Consider the following 13,241-nt stretch of genomic DNA (forward strand, 5'->3'; position numbering starts at 1 on the left):
AAGTCTGTTGGTAAGGCCACCCGGTCTGTGGCACTCTGTTTCGGTGGCCCCAGCAGTTACACACACCCTTTAACGTTGAATTAAGCCACTTAGAAGGCCTCACGCAGTCCGAGTCCCCAGCTCTGCTGACTCATCAGACCCGTCTCTTCCCAACCAAACCCGGAGGAGAGCAACGTCCGGTGAGCGCGCCGGCCATTCGCTGAACGTGCCCCACGCAGGCCCCACGGGAAGCGGCAGAGTTCGCCTGATACCTCCCGACTGTGTTTCTTCTCAGCAGGCGTTACGTTTTCCTGAGCTCACCTGCTGTTGGTCATGGGCCTCATTCACCTGAGTCCCCGCACGTGAAGAAAGTGAGGGCCAGCCACCATCAGAGGTGCTGACAAGGACCGGCAACTGGGGTGGCGTGGGAAGTCAAAGATCCTCTTCCAAGTTTCCCCTTCTTGTTAAAGAATAAATCGTAAGTATGCTAATAACTCTCTGTGAAGCCGTATCCTATGCAGCTGTTGGACATGCCATGCTGACAGGCACGTAGCATGCTCTGTGTCCTTGCACTTAAACAAAGATATCTGTGCTGGACGTGCTCACAGGCATGTGCCAGCTCGCCATTGCTTTTACCTGTAAGTTTTGAGTTGTGAGCCAATCGGGGTGTACTTTAGATTGTGAGGTCTGGCTCCAGCCAGCAGAGATCAGACCCAGCAGCAAGGACGACCCCAAATGCGTCAGGGATAAATATGTCTGCTTTTCCTTTGCTCAGTGTAGTCTCGTGGCAAGATGGCTGGCGAGGGTACCCGTTCTGCAGTGCAGGAAGTAAACACAAGGCAAAATTCCTTGCTAAGAGATCCTTTGTCGGTGCTCATTTTTCCTTGCGGCACTGAGCGTCCGTTTCCGACAGGTGGGAATCCTCCCCTCAAACGCGGTGGCTCAGGGCAGCGGTGCTCAGCGTCTCCTCCCCGGCCCCGGGCAGGAGCGCACAAGCCCGGGCACCAGGGACCGCAGTCTCCAAGCCGATTCCTCCCCGTCGCCTCCGGCAGCCAGAGCCCCAGACCCTCCTCCCTGCCGCGCCCCAGGTGGTGGCTCCACAGCGGGTCACTGGTGGTCCTTGCGTCCCTGTCATTTGACATCCACTCAACCTCGTCTGCACATTAACCTCCCCTGCGGCCGTTTCTTCCATCCGCGCCCCCTTCTCTCTGGCTCCGGGCAACTCTGTTCTGGTTCAGGCGTCTGCACGTCTCCGCTGGAGCCTGCAACACACGCGTGCTGGCCTCCGCTGCAGAGGCCTGGGTTCCTGCCCACGCGGGCACCGGGACAGTCGGGCGTTCGCGTGTGACGCTCCCTGCAGGGCTCCTCACTGCTCCGGCTGGACGCAGGCCCGCCTGCTCTGCAGCCCCCGCTTGGTCCACAGAAGGGGTGGCTTCTGACGTTTTCTGCCCCAGCCACGCTCGCACAGCACGCTCCGTCTGTTCCGTGCCGGCCTCTGCCTGAGGCAGCTCAGGGGCTGCCGCCTTCGGGGCGGTCCTCACACCACACTCCCAGGCCCTCCTGCCAGGCCGGCCCGCAGCATTCCTTCTGTCTCCGTGTCTTCACTTCCAAACATGAGCTGCTCGCGTCCCGTCCACTGCATACCCCAGTGCCCGCCTCAGAGCCTGGCAAACGGTGAAGGCTGCCTGGCCCTTGGTTTTGAGCTGGGCGCATCCGGTGTGGATGACAGGAAGGACACTGGAGTGGGGGCTGAAGGCGAGAAAAGACGGAGTCGGCAGGGCGTGGTGGCTCACACCTGTCATCCCAGCACTTTGGGAGGCCAAGGGGGAAGGACTCTGGAGGCCAGGAGTTACAGACCAGCCTGGCCAACATGGCGAAACCCGATTTCTACTAAAAATACAAAAAAAAAAATTAGCCAGGCATGGCGGCACATGCCTCCTCAGCTACTCAGGGAGGCTGAGGCAGGAGAATCACTTGAACCTGGGAGGCGGAGGTTGCAGCAAGCCAAGAACGTGCCATTGCACTCCAGCCTGGGCGATGGTCCATCTCAAAAAAAAAAAAGAAGAAAAAAGACAAGACAAGACAGTTTATTCTGTGCTCCCCGCTAGAGAGGCAGCACCGGCTGGCAGTGTCACTGACCAGGGCTACGAGTGTCCCCAGGCATCTCCCGGTCATGAGTCCCTGAGCCATGGTTCCCCATGGGGCCTCATGGCAGTGACTGCTCAGCGGCTACTAATCCAGTGTCTGCTCTGTCCCCAGTGAGTCCCCTACATCCACCCACTCCAGCAGGAAGACCTTAGCAAAGAGGTGCCCTTAGCGAACATCCCCCCTCGTCTATGCGCGTTGAAGTACACAGTCTGTTTCCTGCAGGGATCGTGACTGAGAGGAAGGAGATGTGGACAATCCCTTCCACTGTCAAATCCTGGGCAGCATTTTCTTTAATAAGATGCTCAGGTTTCTGTTAATCTAATAGAAGTAAGTGTGGTAATTACCAAACTGTTTTGTGCTGATGTTCCAATATTTTTAAGACATAAATCTGTCAATTAAAGGTGACAAGGTGAAATTAAAACATTCCAGTTTTAATGAGTCTAGCTGATGCAGCTCATTTCCTGCCTGGTCTCTGGCAGTAAGGACATCTGGATACAGCCCACGCAAGGCTCCAACCAGACACCAGGCTGGAGGGGGCAGGGACCGTGACAGCTGTGTGTTAGGGACGGCCCTGCCGCCTTTACTAACCATGTTCTCTGGAGGGTGTCACCTGCCAGGGCGGAGAGGCTACCCCAAAATGCAGCTGGTGCTCACGCCGGCCCTATGTGGTTGTAAAAGCCTCCAGCTCAGATCTCTGCTCTGCAGGGCCTGTGGCCTAAGAAAGGAGAGCAGGGCTGGCTCTCTGTATCCAACAAAATAGGCTAAGTCAGAAACTGCCCTAAGAGACAAAGAAGAGTCAATTAGGCGGAGGACATAACCGTTATAAACATGCGTGCATCCAGTATCAAAGCACCCCAGCATAGAAAGCAAACATCTACGATCTGAAGAGAGAACAAAGGAACCAGCTCTACAATGTGAGACGGAATTTGACATCCGATGACCAATCCACCAGCCAACCTCTTTGCTTTATTCTTTGGGGGAAAGTGCAAATGTTCCATTGATTTGCGGTCACCGCATGCCATCAGTTGGCTGAGCACAATCAGCAGGGGCAGCCTGAGCCAGGTGTCCGTTCACAGGAGGCCTCCTCCGGGCGATGCCAAAGGGCAGGGCTGGCGAGTGAGTGCTGCGAGCAGCTGGAGAAGGTGGGAGTGACGTCACTTCCAGATCCTGACTCTGAAGATTTCATGAGGGCTTCACCATGCGGGATCCTTCCAAAGAATGCGGCCTTAAAGGGCACTTGAATAATAAGACTCCTAGCACTGTTTCTCTGCCAGCTTGAGACATAGTTCACATCCTCTAAGGTTCACTCATTTGAAGTTCATACAGTTCTGTGCTGTGTTTTGTTGTTTTTCAGATAGGGTCTCGCTCTGTCGTCCTGGCTGGAGTGCAGTGGTGGGGTCGCAGCTCACTGCAGCCTGGGTCTCCTGGGCTCAAGCCATCCTCAGCCTGCTGAGTTTCTGTGACTACAGGTGTGCAACACCACACCAGGCTCATTTGTATGTGTGTGTGATTTTTGTAGAGACAAGGTCTCACTACATCAGGCGTCCCCAAACTACGGCCCGCGGGCCGCATGCGGCCCCCTGAGGCCATTTATCCGGCCCCCCCGCCGCACTTCAGGAAGGGGCACCTCTTTCATCGGTGGTCAGTGAGAGGAGCACAGTATGTGGCAGCCCTCCAACGGTCTGAGGGACAGTGAACTGGCCCCCTGGGTAAAAAGTTTGGGGACGCCTGCTCTACATTGTCCATGCTGGTCTTGAACTCCTAACCTCAAGTGATCCTCCCATCCAGGCCTCCCAAAGGATTTCAGGCGTAAGCCACTGCACAGCCTAGTTTTTGTTTTTTGTGTGTTTGTTTTTGTATCGTCAGAGTTGCACAACTACCACCACCAGCTAATACGAGAACATTTTCTTCTTTAAGACCAGGTCTTGCTCTGTCTCCCAGGATGGAGTGCAATCATGGTGCAGTGCAATCTCTGCCTCCCCGACTCAAGCGATCCTCGCACATCAGCCTCGCAGGTAGCTGGGATCACAGGAGTGCACCACCATGCCCGGCTGAGGAGAACATTTTCATCATGCTGGAAATAAACCCTAGACCCATGTGCAGTCACTTCCCATTCCTGTCTCACCCCACACCCCCAAACCCCCAAACCCTGCCAACTGCCAATCCACTTTCTGTCTAAGATTCTTCTACTGGGAGCATCCACTGGTGACACGTTCTCATCCATATTGTCTTCACATACACTCCTTCACATGACTGTCAGGTCCGCCTGTGAGGCTCACAGGGCAATGATACCTCCAGGATTAGGAGAAGGTCGGGGCTCAGAAAGGCAGAGTAACTTTCCCAAGGCCACCTCCCAGGGAAGAGGGAGAGCCTATATTCAGACTTGGGTCTTCTTGCTACAAATCCAAGCTGAGTTCTGTTCTCCAAGTGCAAACGGTTCATGTTTCAAGTTGGGAATGACTGGTCGGAAAGGGAGCAGACGTGCCGGCATTCCTGGGCTCTGCGGTACGAAGGAGCCACCTGGCAGTGCTGCCTCATGGAGGCTGGAGGGAGGCCCATGGAGGAGGCAGACCAGCCAACCAGAGCACGGGCTCTGCAGCTGAAGTACTTCCCAGCCTGGATGGCAGAACCGCCTCCCAGCTTAGCACCGTGCCCAGGCATCAGGACAGGCACCAGCTTAGCACCCAGCCCGGGCATCAGGACTGGTACCAGCTTAGCACCCAGCCCGGGCATCAGGACTGGTACCAGCTTAGCACCCAGCCCGGGCATCAGGACCGGTACCAGCTTAGCACCCTGCCCGGGCATCAGGACTGGTACCGGCTTAGCCCCCTGTCCGGGTATCAGGACCGGTACCGGCTTAGCGCCCTGCCCGGGCATCAGGACCGGTATCAGCTTAGTGCCCTGCCTGGGCATCAGGACCGGTATCAGCTTAGTGCCCTGTCTGGGCATCAGGACCGGTACCAGCTTAGTGCCCTGCCTGGGCATCAGGACCGGTACCAGCTTAGTGCCCTGCCTGGGCATCAGGACTGGTATGGGGTTGAGACCTCCTTTGTATTTGCTTGGGACGGACCTCGATACCAGGCCCTACCGGAAGGAGCACGCCTGCCCGAGGGAGCACTGCAGCCCCAGGGAGCACTCCTGCCCGGGATTCTTCCTCACTGTGAGGCTGCCCCGGTCCTCTCCAGGCTGATGGGCCGGCCCAGGGCTGCTCCCTCCGGCTGTGCCCCACAGTCATGGGTGGAGGTATTAACGCACTGCTGCTCCACCTCCAGAGAACCCTCCTGACTTGTCTGGCTGGGAGAGGAGCCGTCCACACCCTGACAACCCTGTGGCAAGCCCAAAACACCCTGGCTGGTGAAGACGGCAAACCACAGTTAAAGAGGGTCAGGTGTGCAGGGGCCTGAACTGGCTGTGCCCACGCAGACCCAGGCGGTGCCTGTGCCCAGGCATCAGGGCTCCACCAGGGTCGGACGATGGGTGGTGTAGGCAAGGAGACAGCATGGCATGAGTGCGGGCAGAGCAGGACAGGTTCGCACGCTGGGGGAGCTGCTCTTCTCAGGCAACGTGCCGGCAAGGACATCACGTGACACCACCTGCTGGCGGCACAGGCTGGAGAAGCCCCGGTGGGCCTGGCTGGCTGGCTGCGGCCAGATGGCACCCACTCAACAGGCGTCCTCCATAGCGCCAGTGGCGGGTGCAGCCACTTGGCTGGTACCCAGCCGCTTGATGGCCTCGGCTGAGACTCCTGTCCCCGCCACACTGCTAGAGACAGTGGCTGAGCGATACGATGCCCCTCATGTTTCCTGCGCCAGACCCTGTCCCTCTCATCCACCCCGGCAGCGGGCGGTCACCTTCCCTGGGCTCGGTGGGATCCAGCACGCTGCAGACCTTCCTATCTGTCCCTGCTGTGCCTCCACTGCCAGGCCCTGCCCTGTCACACCAAGGTCACTGAGCCAGGAGTGCGGTCTTCAGAGATGAAAGTTGATCCCTTGTTGTTTATTTTTTTGGTGGACCTGGCACCCCAAAATTACTCCATGAGCAGAGATACCATTCAACATGGTCCAGAGACTGCCGCGCCCCACCCTTCACAAGGGTTGGTCCAGGTCTGGATGTCTAGAAACCCAGCACCTGCTCTGTGTAGCCACCTTGTGCCTGGGGATGCCCAGCGGTGCTGAGGATGGTGCCCTGCACACAAGCTCTTGGGGCGAGGGAACAAGGAGGCCCGGGGGAGAGGCCCAGGAGTCAAGAAAGACCTGAAAGCCACAGGACACGGTTTGTGCCTGGCGAGGTGAGTTTTCCCTCCCCAGATCGTAGGGGTTACACGCTCACATTTTGTTGAGTTTCACTCTGCTTTAACTGGCTCCTTTAAGGGGTAATTTAACATTCTGCCTGTCTGATTCTCAGATAATAAGAGCAATTCCAGTGGGTGACGGGGCCATCGCTTGGCTGCAGACAAACTTCAGCTTTTGCCTTGCACAGTTCACTTCCGCTGGGTCGTCCCCAGCCCTACCACCTGGCACTGTGTGCCGGGCACAGGCGGCAATGCCAGAGGTGCTGGCAGATCAGAAGACTCAAACTTTCACCAAAAGCTCTCAGAAACGGAGCCGCTTTCAGAAGCAGAGCACCCCCACACCCTCGTGTGCCTGTGGGGAGGCCACGGCCTGGGTCACTCAGTGGCTGCAGGCGTCATCAGTCTACGCCTCAGAGCAGGACAGCGTCAAGAGGCAGCCCCGTGGGCTGCAGGGGAGTGGGCTGAGCCCTCGGGAGGCGGCTGTGGCGCGGCTGCTGGAACAGGGTTTGAGGGCAGCGGAACACCACCTGCCCAGTCACAGGCTTGCTCTCCAGGAGACCAACTGCAGGGGCCCAGGCAGGCTACTCAGCAACTCCGTCCTGGCAATGCCTACTTCTCTTCCATGTTGCCCCCATGCCACCGACCACACACAGACACACACACACTCCAATTATTATGGAAATTTCCAGACACAAAGGTGGCCTCTGCTGCTCCCTATCATGAGGCTTCAGCAAGCGCCAGCACGGGGCCAGGCCTGCGCCCTGATCCACCTTGTCTTTCCGTTTCGGAGCAGGAAGGGGCTGGCCTACTAGACACACTCGAGGTGACGCTCATTGGTTTTAATTGTCTCTCTTTCCCCCTCACTAGAATAAAATAAACACAAAGGCAGGAACTTCTGTTACCTCCGGAGCCTTGAACGGGCCCCACATGTGGTAGGCTATCAATAGCTACCTGTTGAGTGACGGGTGGAAGCATGCCTCCATGCAATTCCACCCGGCCCACTCCTGCTTCCACGAAATGGGGCCACGTGTGGTCAGCTACACGTGCCTGGCCACACCCATCACCTTCCCTGGGCCTGCTAGAGGGAGGAAAAGCGGGACCTCCTCCTGGCAGAGAGCAGCCGCAAGCTTCTGCTGACCGCAGGCTCTTAGCCGCCGGTTCCAAAGGCAGCCGGGAAGGCTCAGGTGCGGGGCAACGTTCCCAGACAGCTAGACCATGTGGCAGAGTGTTCAATGCACGCTTCCTAAGTGAGCGTGTGTGCACACCAGTCTACACGGTCACCAGACAGGAGGACGGGCGAGGCCGACGCGCGATACTCACATGCAGCCGCGAAACCGAGTCAGGTCGTTGTTCGGCTTCTCGCATTCAATCACGCTGGTGAACGTCAAAGGATTGAACTCGGAGACCTAAAATAATAGCACGGAGAGACACATCAGACGGTCCCGCTCTGAAAGGCGCATGTTTTTCTGTCTCACGTCCACGGCAGGCGGATTTCACGGGGAAGAACTCTGCCTGAGAGTCTCCGTGGAAAGCCAAGGCACCCACCTTCTCCGTTTTATAATAAGTTAATTGTTTTATGACGAGTGAAAATTGCAGGACCAGTGCTGGTTACTGGCTGGTAAGTGAGTGGGAATGACTGCAGCCCTGTTGCTAAATGAGAACAGGAGAGAAATCAAAGGCCACCGGTGCAGGACACGGCTGGATGAGTTTCAAGACACGCGGCACGTGGCCATTTCGACACAGTCTTAGAGAAGCAAATTCCACCTGGAAAACGGGAACTCACAATAAAATCCCATTTTTAATGTACACGACACTATCTTCACGGATCTTTGACGAAAAAGACTTCACAGCCAACGTGTGAACCAACGATTTCTTTAGCATTCTGCTCAATTAAAAAAAAAACCTGACGACTCACCACAAAAATGTCTTTAGAATTTTTCCATTGATAGATATGACACAGCCTGGCTCGTACGAAAGGCTTAGGAGTGGGGGGAAGGAGGAAGAAGGGAGAGAAATGGAGTAAGCCTTTAGTATGAATGAGTACAATTAGTGGATTTCTTTTTTATCAGTAGGTCAGCCTGCCACTCTACTTAACGCGCCAAGTGTCACAACACGGGAGAAGATGGAAGCGTCTGTTCACACACACAGAAAGTGAAGGTGTTTAAAAGTCACAGAAATGGCACAAGCACTGTGGACACCAGCCCACGTAACTCTGCCCGTGCCACATCCAGTACTTCCCTGCACAGAATACGGCCGTAAAGGTAATGACTCCACACTCAGCTCCTACTGCTTCCCAGCGTAAAGCATACATTAAAAGGAGGACACGCTAGATAATCATAGCTCGACTCAATAACTGAAATTGAAATGCTATTTTAAAAGGCTCTTCTCGAAGTTTAATTAGCCACCAGTCTCTCTTCTCCTTGGACTGAAATGGCCTCTCGCTCTATTTCCAGAGCGAGGCTCTGTTTCAAGGAGTCTTGTGTTTATTTAAAGCCTGTGGATTATCTTGAAACCAGTGGATGGCTTTTTCCAGGGCGGACATTTGCAGATACAAAGCACAGGATGACCATGAAGGGAGTGGGTTCCAGAGAACACCAGGATTATTCTTGGCAGACGATGAGGGCAGGACTTAAAATATTCTGTATCTGTTTATTATTCTTTCTCTCTAAGAAAAATGTCATGGGCATGGCTCAGGAACAGTAGGACATTCTGTCTCTGGGACTTCAGAGTTGTGTCTGTAATGTTCTACCAACAATCCCGTGCCCTGGGGATTGTGTGCAGGGCAGGTCCCCCGCACGGGACGCCTGGCTTCCTCTGCTTCCTCCTGGGACTGGGGAGGATCTGGAGAAGTTTTAGAATAGGAGGGATCTGTAGAGACGGGTATGGGCTGAACGGAGCCCCCTCATCTACTCGTATGTTGACGTCCTAACCAGACGTAGCTCAGCACGTGCCCTTATTGGGAGATGAAGCCTTTAAAGAGGTAACTATGTTAAAATGAGGTCATCGCCTGGACCCTGACCCCACAAGACTGGAGGCCTCATACAAGGAGAAAATCCGGACACAGAGACACACAGAGGGAAGATCCTGCACGACACAGGGAGAAGAAGAAGAGAGGCCTCAAAGGAAACCACCTGCTGACCCTTCATTCTGACATCCAGCTTCCAGACCGGTGAGAAAATGAACTTCCCCTGCTGAAGCGGCCCGGTCTGCGCTGCTTCATTCCAGCGATCTCAGAGGCCCTCTCTGAGTTCCTCCTTTACAAGGCGTGTCATATCCAGAGCACACCTTCTGGATGAGGAAAATACACTGGGTATGTCTAACAGCAGGCAGTAAGGCAACACTCCTCACTAGGAAATACGTGGACGTGTCCCCCATTCCCTCCTCTCTACGCCTGCCTCACTCCACACCAGCTTTGCGGTCATGCCTCAGAGGTATCCATCAGTCAGACGTTTGTCGACCTGCCCCCCAAGCACAGTCAGAGGTAGAGGCCCCTGATCCACCCTTCTGCTCTGAGCACACGAACTCCATTCTGCTTAAAAGGTAGATATCCCAAGGCAGGCAGATCACAAGGTCAGGAGTTCGAGACCATCCTAACATGGTGAAACCCCGTCTGTACTAAAAAGACAAAAAATTAGCTGGGCGTGGTAGCACGTGCCTGTAATCCTAGCTATTCAGGAGGCTGAGGCAGAAGAACTGCTTGAATCCAGGAGGCGAGGTTTGCAGTGAGCCAAGATTGCGCCATTGCACTCCAGCCTGGGAGACACAGCGAGACTCCCTCTCAAAAGAAAAAAAAAAAAAAAAAAAGGTAGATAGCCAACTGGGGAAGAGGAAGGAGTTCTAGGGATGGATGGCGGTGATGGCTCCACAGCAATGTGAATTCACTTCAGGCTACTGAGCTGTAAACACTCTCAAATGATGGCAATGCTAACGCTCACGTTCTGCATATTTTGCCGGGATAAGAAATGTCATTACGGCCCTGCCACCCTGAACGCATCCAGTCTTGTCTGATCTTGGAAGCAAAGCAGGGTCAGAACTTAGATGGGAGACAGAATGTAAACATTTTTAAGCAGATATAAACAAACTCTGAGAATTGACTGGGAAGACATGAAATAATCATTAAGTTGAACATAGATGAGAAATCTGGGACCTTTCAGTACAAGTACAGAAAGTCTCCCTTGCCCGTGATTCCTGAGGGCACCGCCATTCTGATTGTCATCACCATCGACGTCATTATGAGTCTCGGGAGGCTTGCTAAATGCCAGGCACTGTGCCTAGTGCCCGCCTACTACCCTCCAACCCTGCTAGAAAGTCAACTTTTGCACCACCCTCAACTTAGGATCTTTAAGTGCCGTGCCCAGGGTCACAGCGGCCTCGGAGTGGCTGACGGGAGCTTCCTTGGCCTCTCACAGATCAGTTCAGTCATCAACCAAACTCACAGAGACAATCTGGCATTAATGGGAAAAGACTGTGCAAATGAGCCAGAGAGTGTGTAACAGATTCTACAGAAACGTCCCAAAACATTTAAATTGCTTTTTATTTTTTAAATTTTGAGATAGAATTTTGCTCCTGTTGCCCAGGCTGGAAGGCAGTGGCAAGATCTTGGCTCACTGCAACCTCCGCCTCCTGAGTTCAAGCGATTCTCCTGCCTCAGCCTCCCGAGTAGCTGGCAGGCACCCACCATCACACTTGCTAATTTTTGTATTTTCAGTAGAGACAGCGTTTTGCCACGTTGGCCAGGCTGCTCTCAAACTCCTGACCTCAGGTGATCCACCCGCCTCAGCCTCCCAAAGCGCTAGGATTATAGGTGTGACCCAACACGCCCGACCTACATTGCTTTTTAAAGTTCGAAGTTTCCAAAATTTAAGTGTTAATGTTTTGAAAGCATGCTTCAGTTCAACGTACCCTGATCTGATCATAGATACTGTCTTCCCATCCTCAGCAAGGACCATGGATGTGGGCTCAGCAGAGCCTACCCAAAACCAAATAATCAGGAGCCCAGGGAGCTGGTGCTAGTTCTTCTCATTGATAAACATGAGACTTCTGGCAAGTGAAGAGAGCACATTTGGACTCGGATCTCCAAGGTCGCTGCAGCCCTGTAAGTCCACAATTCTGTAGGATGAAGAGGCGGTTCCCGTTCACCCCCGTGCTTGAGACAACAGACTCACGGCTGCGGAAACAGCATCACCCGCGAGAGCGCCGCCCGCATATGCCAGCTTCAAGCTGAAGCACTGCCCTTCGCAGCTCTGCCAGAGCACCCCAGCATCTCGGACGAAAGGAAGCCGACAACGTGAAGGGTGCACCCGTGGCAGAGCAGCACGTTCAAATCAATATCTCACCGGCCAGAAAGAAGGTGCTCATAGCTTCTGTTATCTTACAAATATTTCTGAAGCTTCTTTGGGCAACGTGAAATGCCTTCACTAGGTGGAAAGAAAGCAGCAGAACAATGGTGCGACAGAGAGCCCTCCAGCTCTGCCCTTGAACCTGTGTTTCTGCTAGAAACTGCAGCAGCTGGTACTCCAGGGACACCCAGAGCCCCGTGGCGTGCTTCCACTTCCTCCGATGCCTGGCACCTCCTCCAGGTAGAACAGCTGTGTCCCCTCTCCAGCCGTGCGTGGGCGGCGTGTGTCTAATTCAGCAGTGCCCAGATCGCTACTTGAATGAATGCTTTGATTCACAGGAGAGATTCTGTTACCAACCCCGTATTTCACATTTACATTAAGTGAATTACTACTAAGTACTCACCAAAAGCAAATACAGAGGTCTTCCCATCTTAAAACAGAAGCAGTGATATTGGAAAGGGCATTTATAGTCCATGAAAGAGGATACTGTTACTTTTTTTTCCTATCATTAAAAAAAGTAAAGACGTTCCCACTGCTTCAGCCGCGGGTGAACTCACAGCACAGGTACCCAGTGCAGTCGGCTGCAGGGACCCTGCCAGCAGGTGCAAACCTCAGAGTGAGGCCATCTGTCTGGGTCTCTGGACGATGTGGGCAGAGAGAAGCCTGGTGAGAGAACAGAGTGCAAGGGTGGCACCTGCCAGTCAGGCAGGGCCACCACCTGCATCAGCGAGAAGACGTGGAAAACACACATGCTCCCCTGTCCTCTGCATCCGACCTCGTTCTGAAAATGCCCTTTGCGTCACCTGTCATGATAGTCCTAGGTCACAAGGAGGTTGAGGTCCCCCTGGTTCACCTCCAGCATTGACATCACCCCTGGACATGGTCCTTGAAGCCTCTCAGTGGACGCACACAGTACCTCTGCCTACCTGGCTTCGGTCTTGCCACCTGCTGTCTGTTTGTCCCTGGACTGAACGATCCCCCCGTCTGATCACAAAAGTATTCCACCTTATCAAAGCCTTGGTGACAGCCACCTCCCTACAGGAGGAAATCCTCATCTCATGCAGCAGCAAAGCTCTGCCCAGGGTCACAGCACTGACCTCCTCAGCTGCCACCCCTCCCAGTGCTCATTCCTGCCGGGCAGGGAACGCTGAGTAGGCCCGGACCTTTCTGGATGGCTTCCTTTGACTCCTCATTCTACAGCATCAGGCGAAGAGTGCTTCATTTAGCATTTCAGGATGTTGTCTTCTCTGGAGAAGCCTTCCTGACAGCACCCTGGTAGGGCAGGCAGGCGCCACAGCTCCGAACTTGCTCGGCCCCTACGCAGGCATCACATCCTGGGTGTGGCTGGAGCTGGTTCCCATCCCTCCTTCATTAGACCACAGGTTCCCTGAGCACAGGTACTCTGTGTCCTGGACACCGTGACAGTGCCTGGCACACACACGGTCAGAGGTGACGAATGCTCATTGCAGAAGGTCTCGTGTGCC

At 54.5% G+C, this 13,241-nt stretch overlaps 1 protein-coding gene across 1 annotated transcript in view; it reads right to left on the minus strand.

Annotated features, from left to right (window-relative positions):
• The window catches only part of ATP10A (ATPase phospholipid transporting 10A (putative)), a 162,782-nt gene that overhangs the window by 54,828 nt on the left and 94,713 nt on the right, over window positions 1–13,241 (minus strand). The window contains 1 exon segment of the mRNA XM_003943686.4: window positions 7,739–7,824. Coding sequence (XP_003943735.3) covers window positions 7,739–7,824 — 86 coding nt within the window.

The sequence above is a fragment of the Saimiri boliviensis genome, chromosome 5 (assembly GCF_048565385.1).
Source record: "Saimiri boliviensis isolate mSaiBol1 chromosome 5, mSaiBol1.pri, whole genome shotgun sequence".
In the NCBI taxonomy this organism is placed as follows: domain Eukaryota; kingdom Metazoa; phylum Chordata; class Mammalia; order Primates; family Cebidae; genus Saimiri; species Saimiri boliviensis.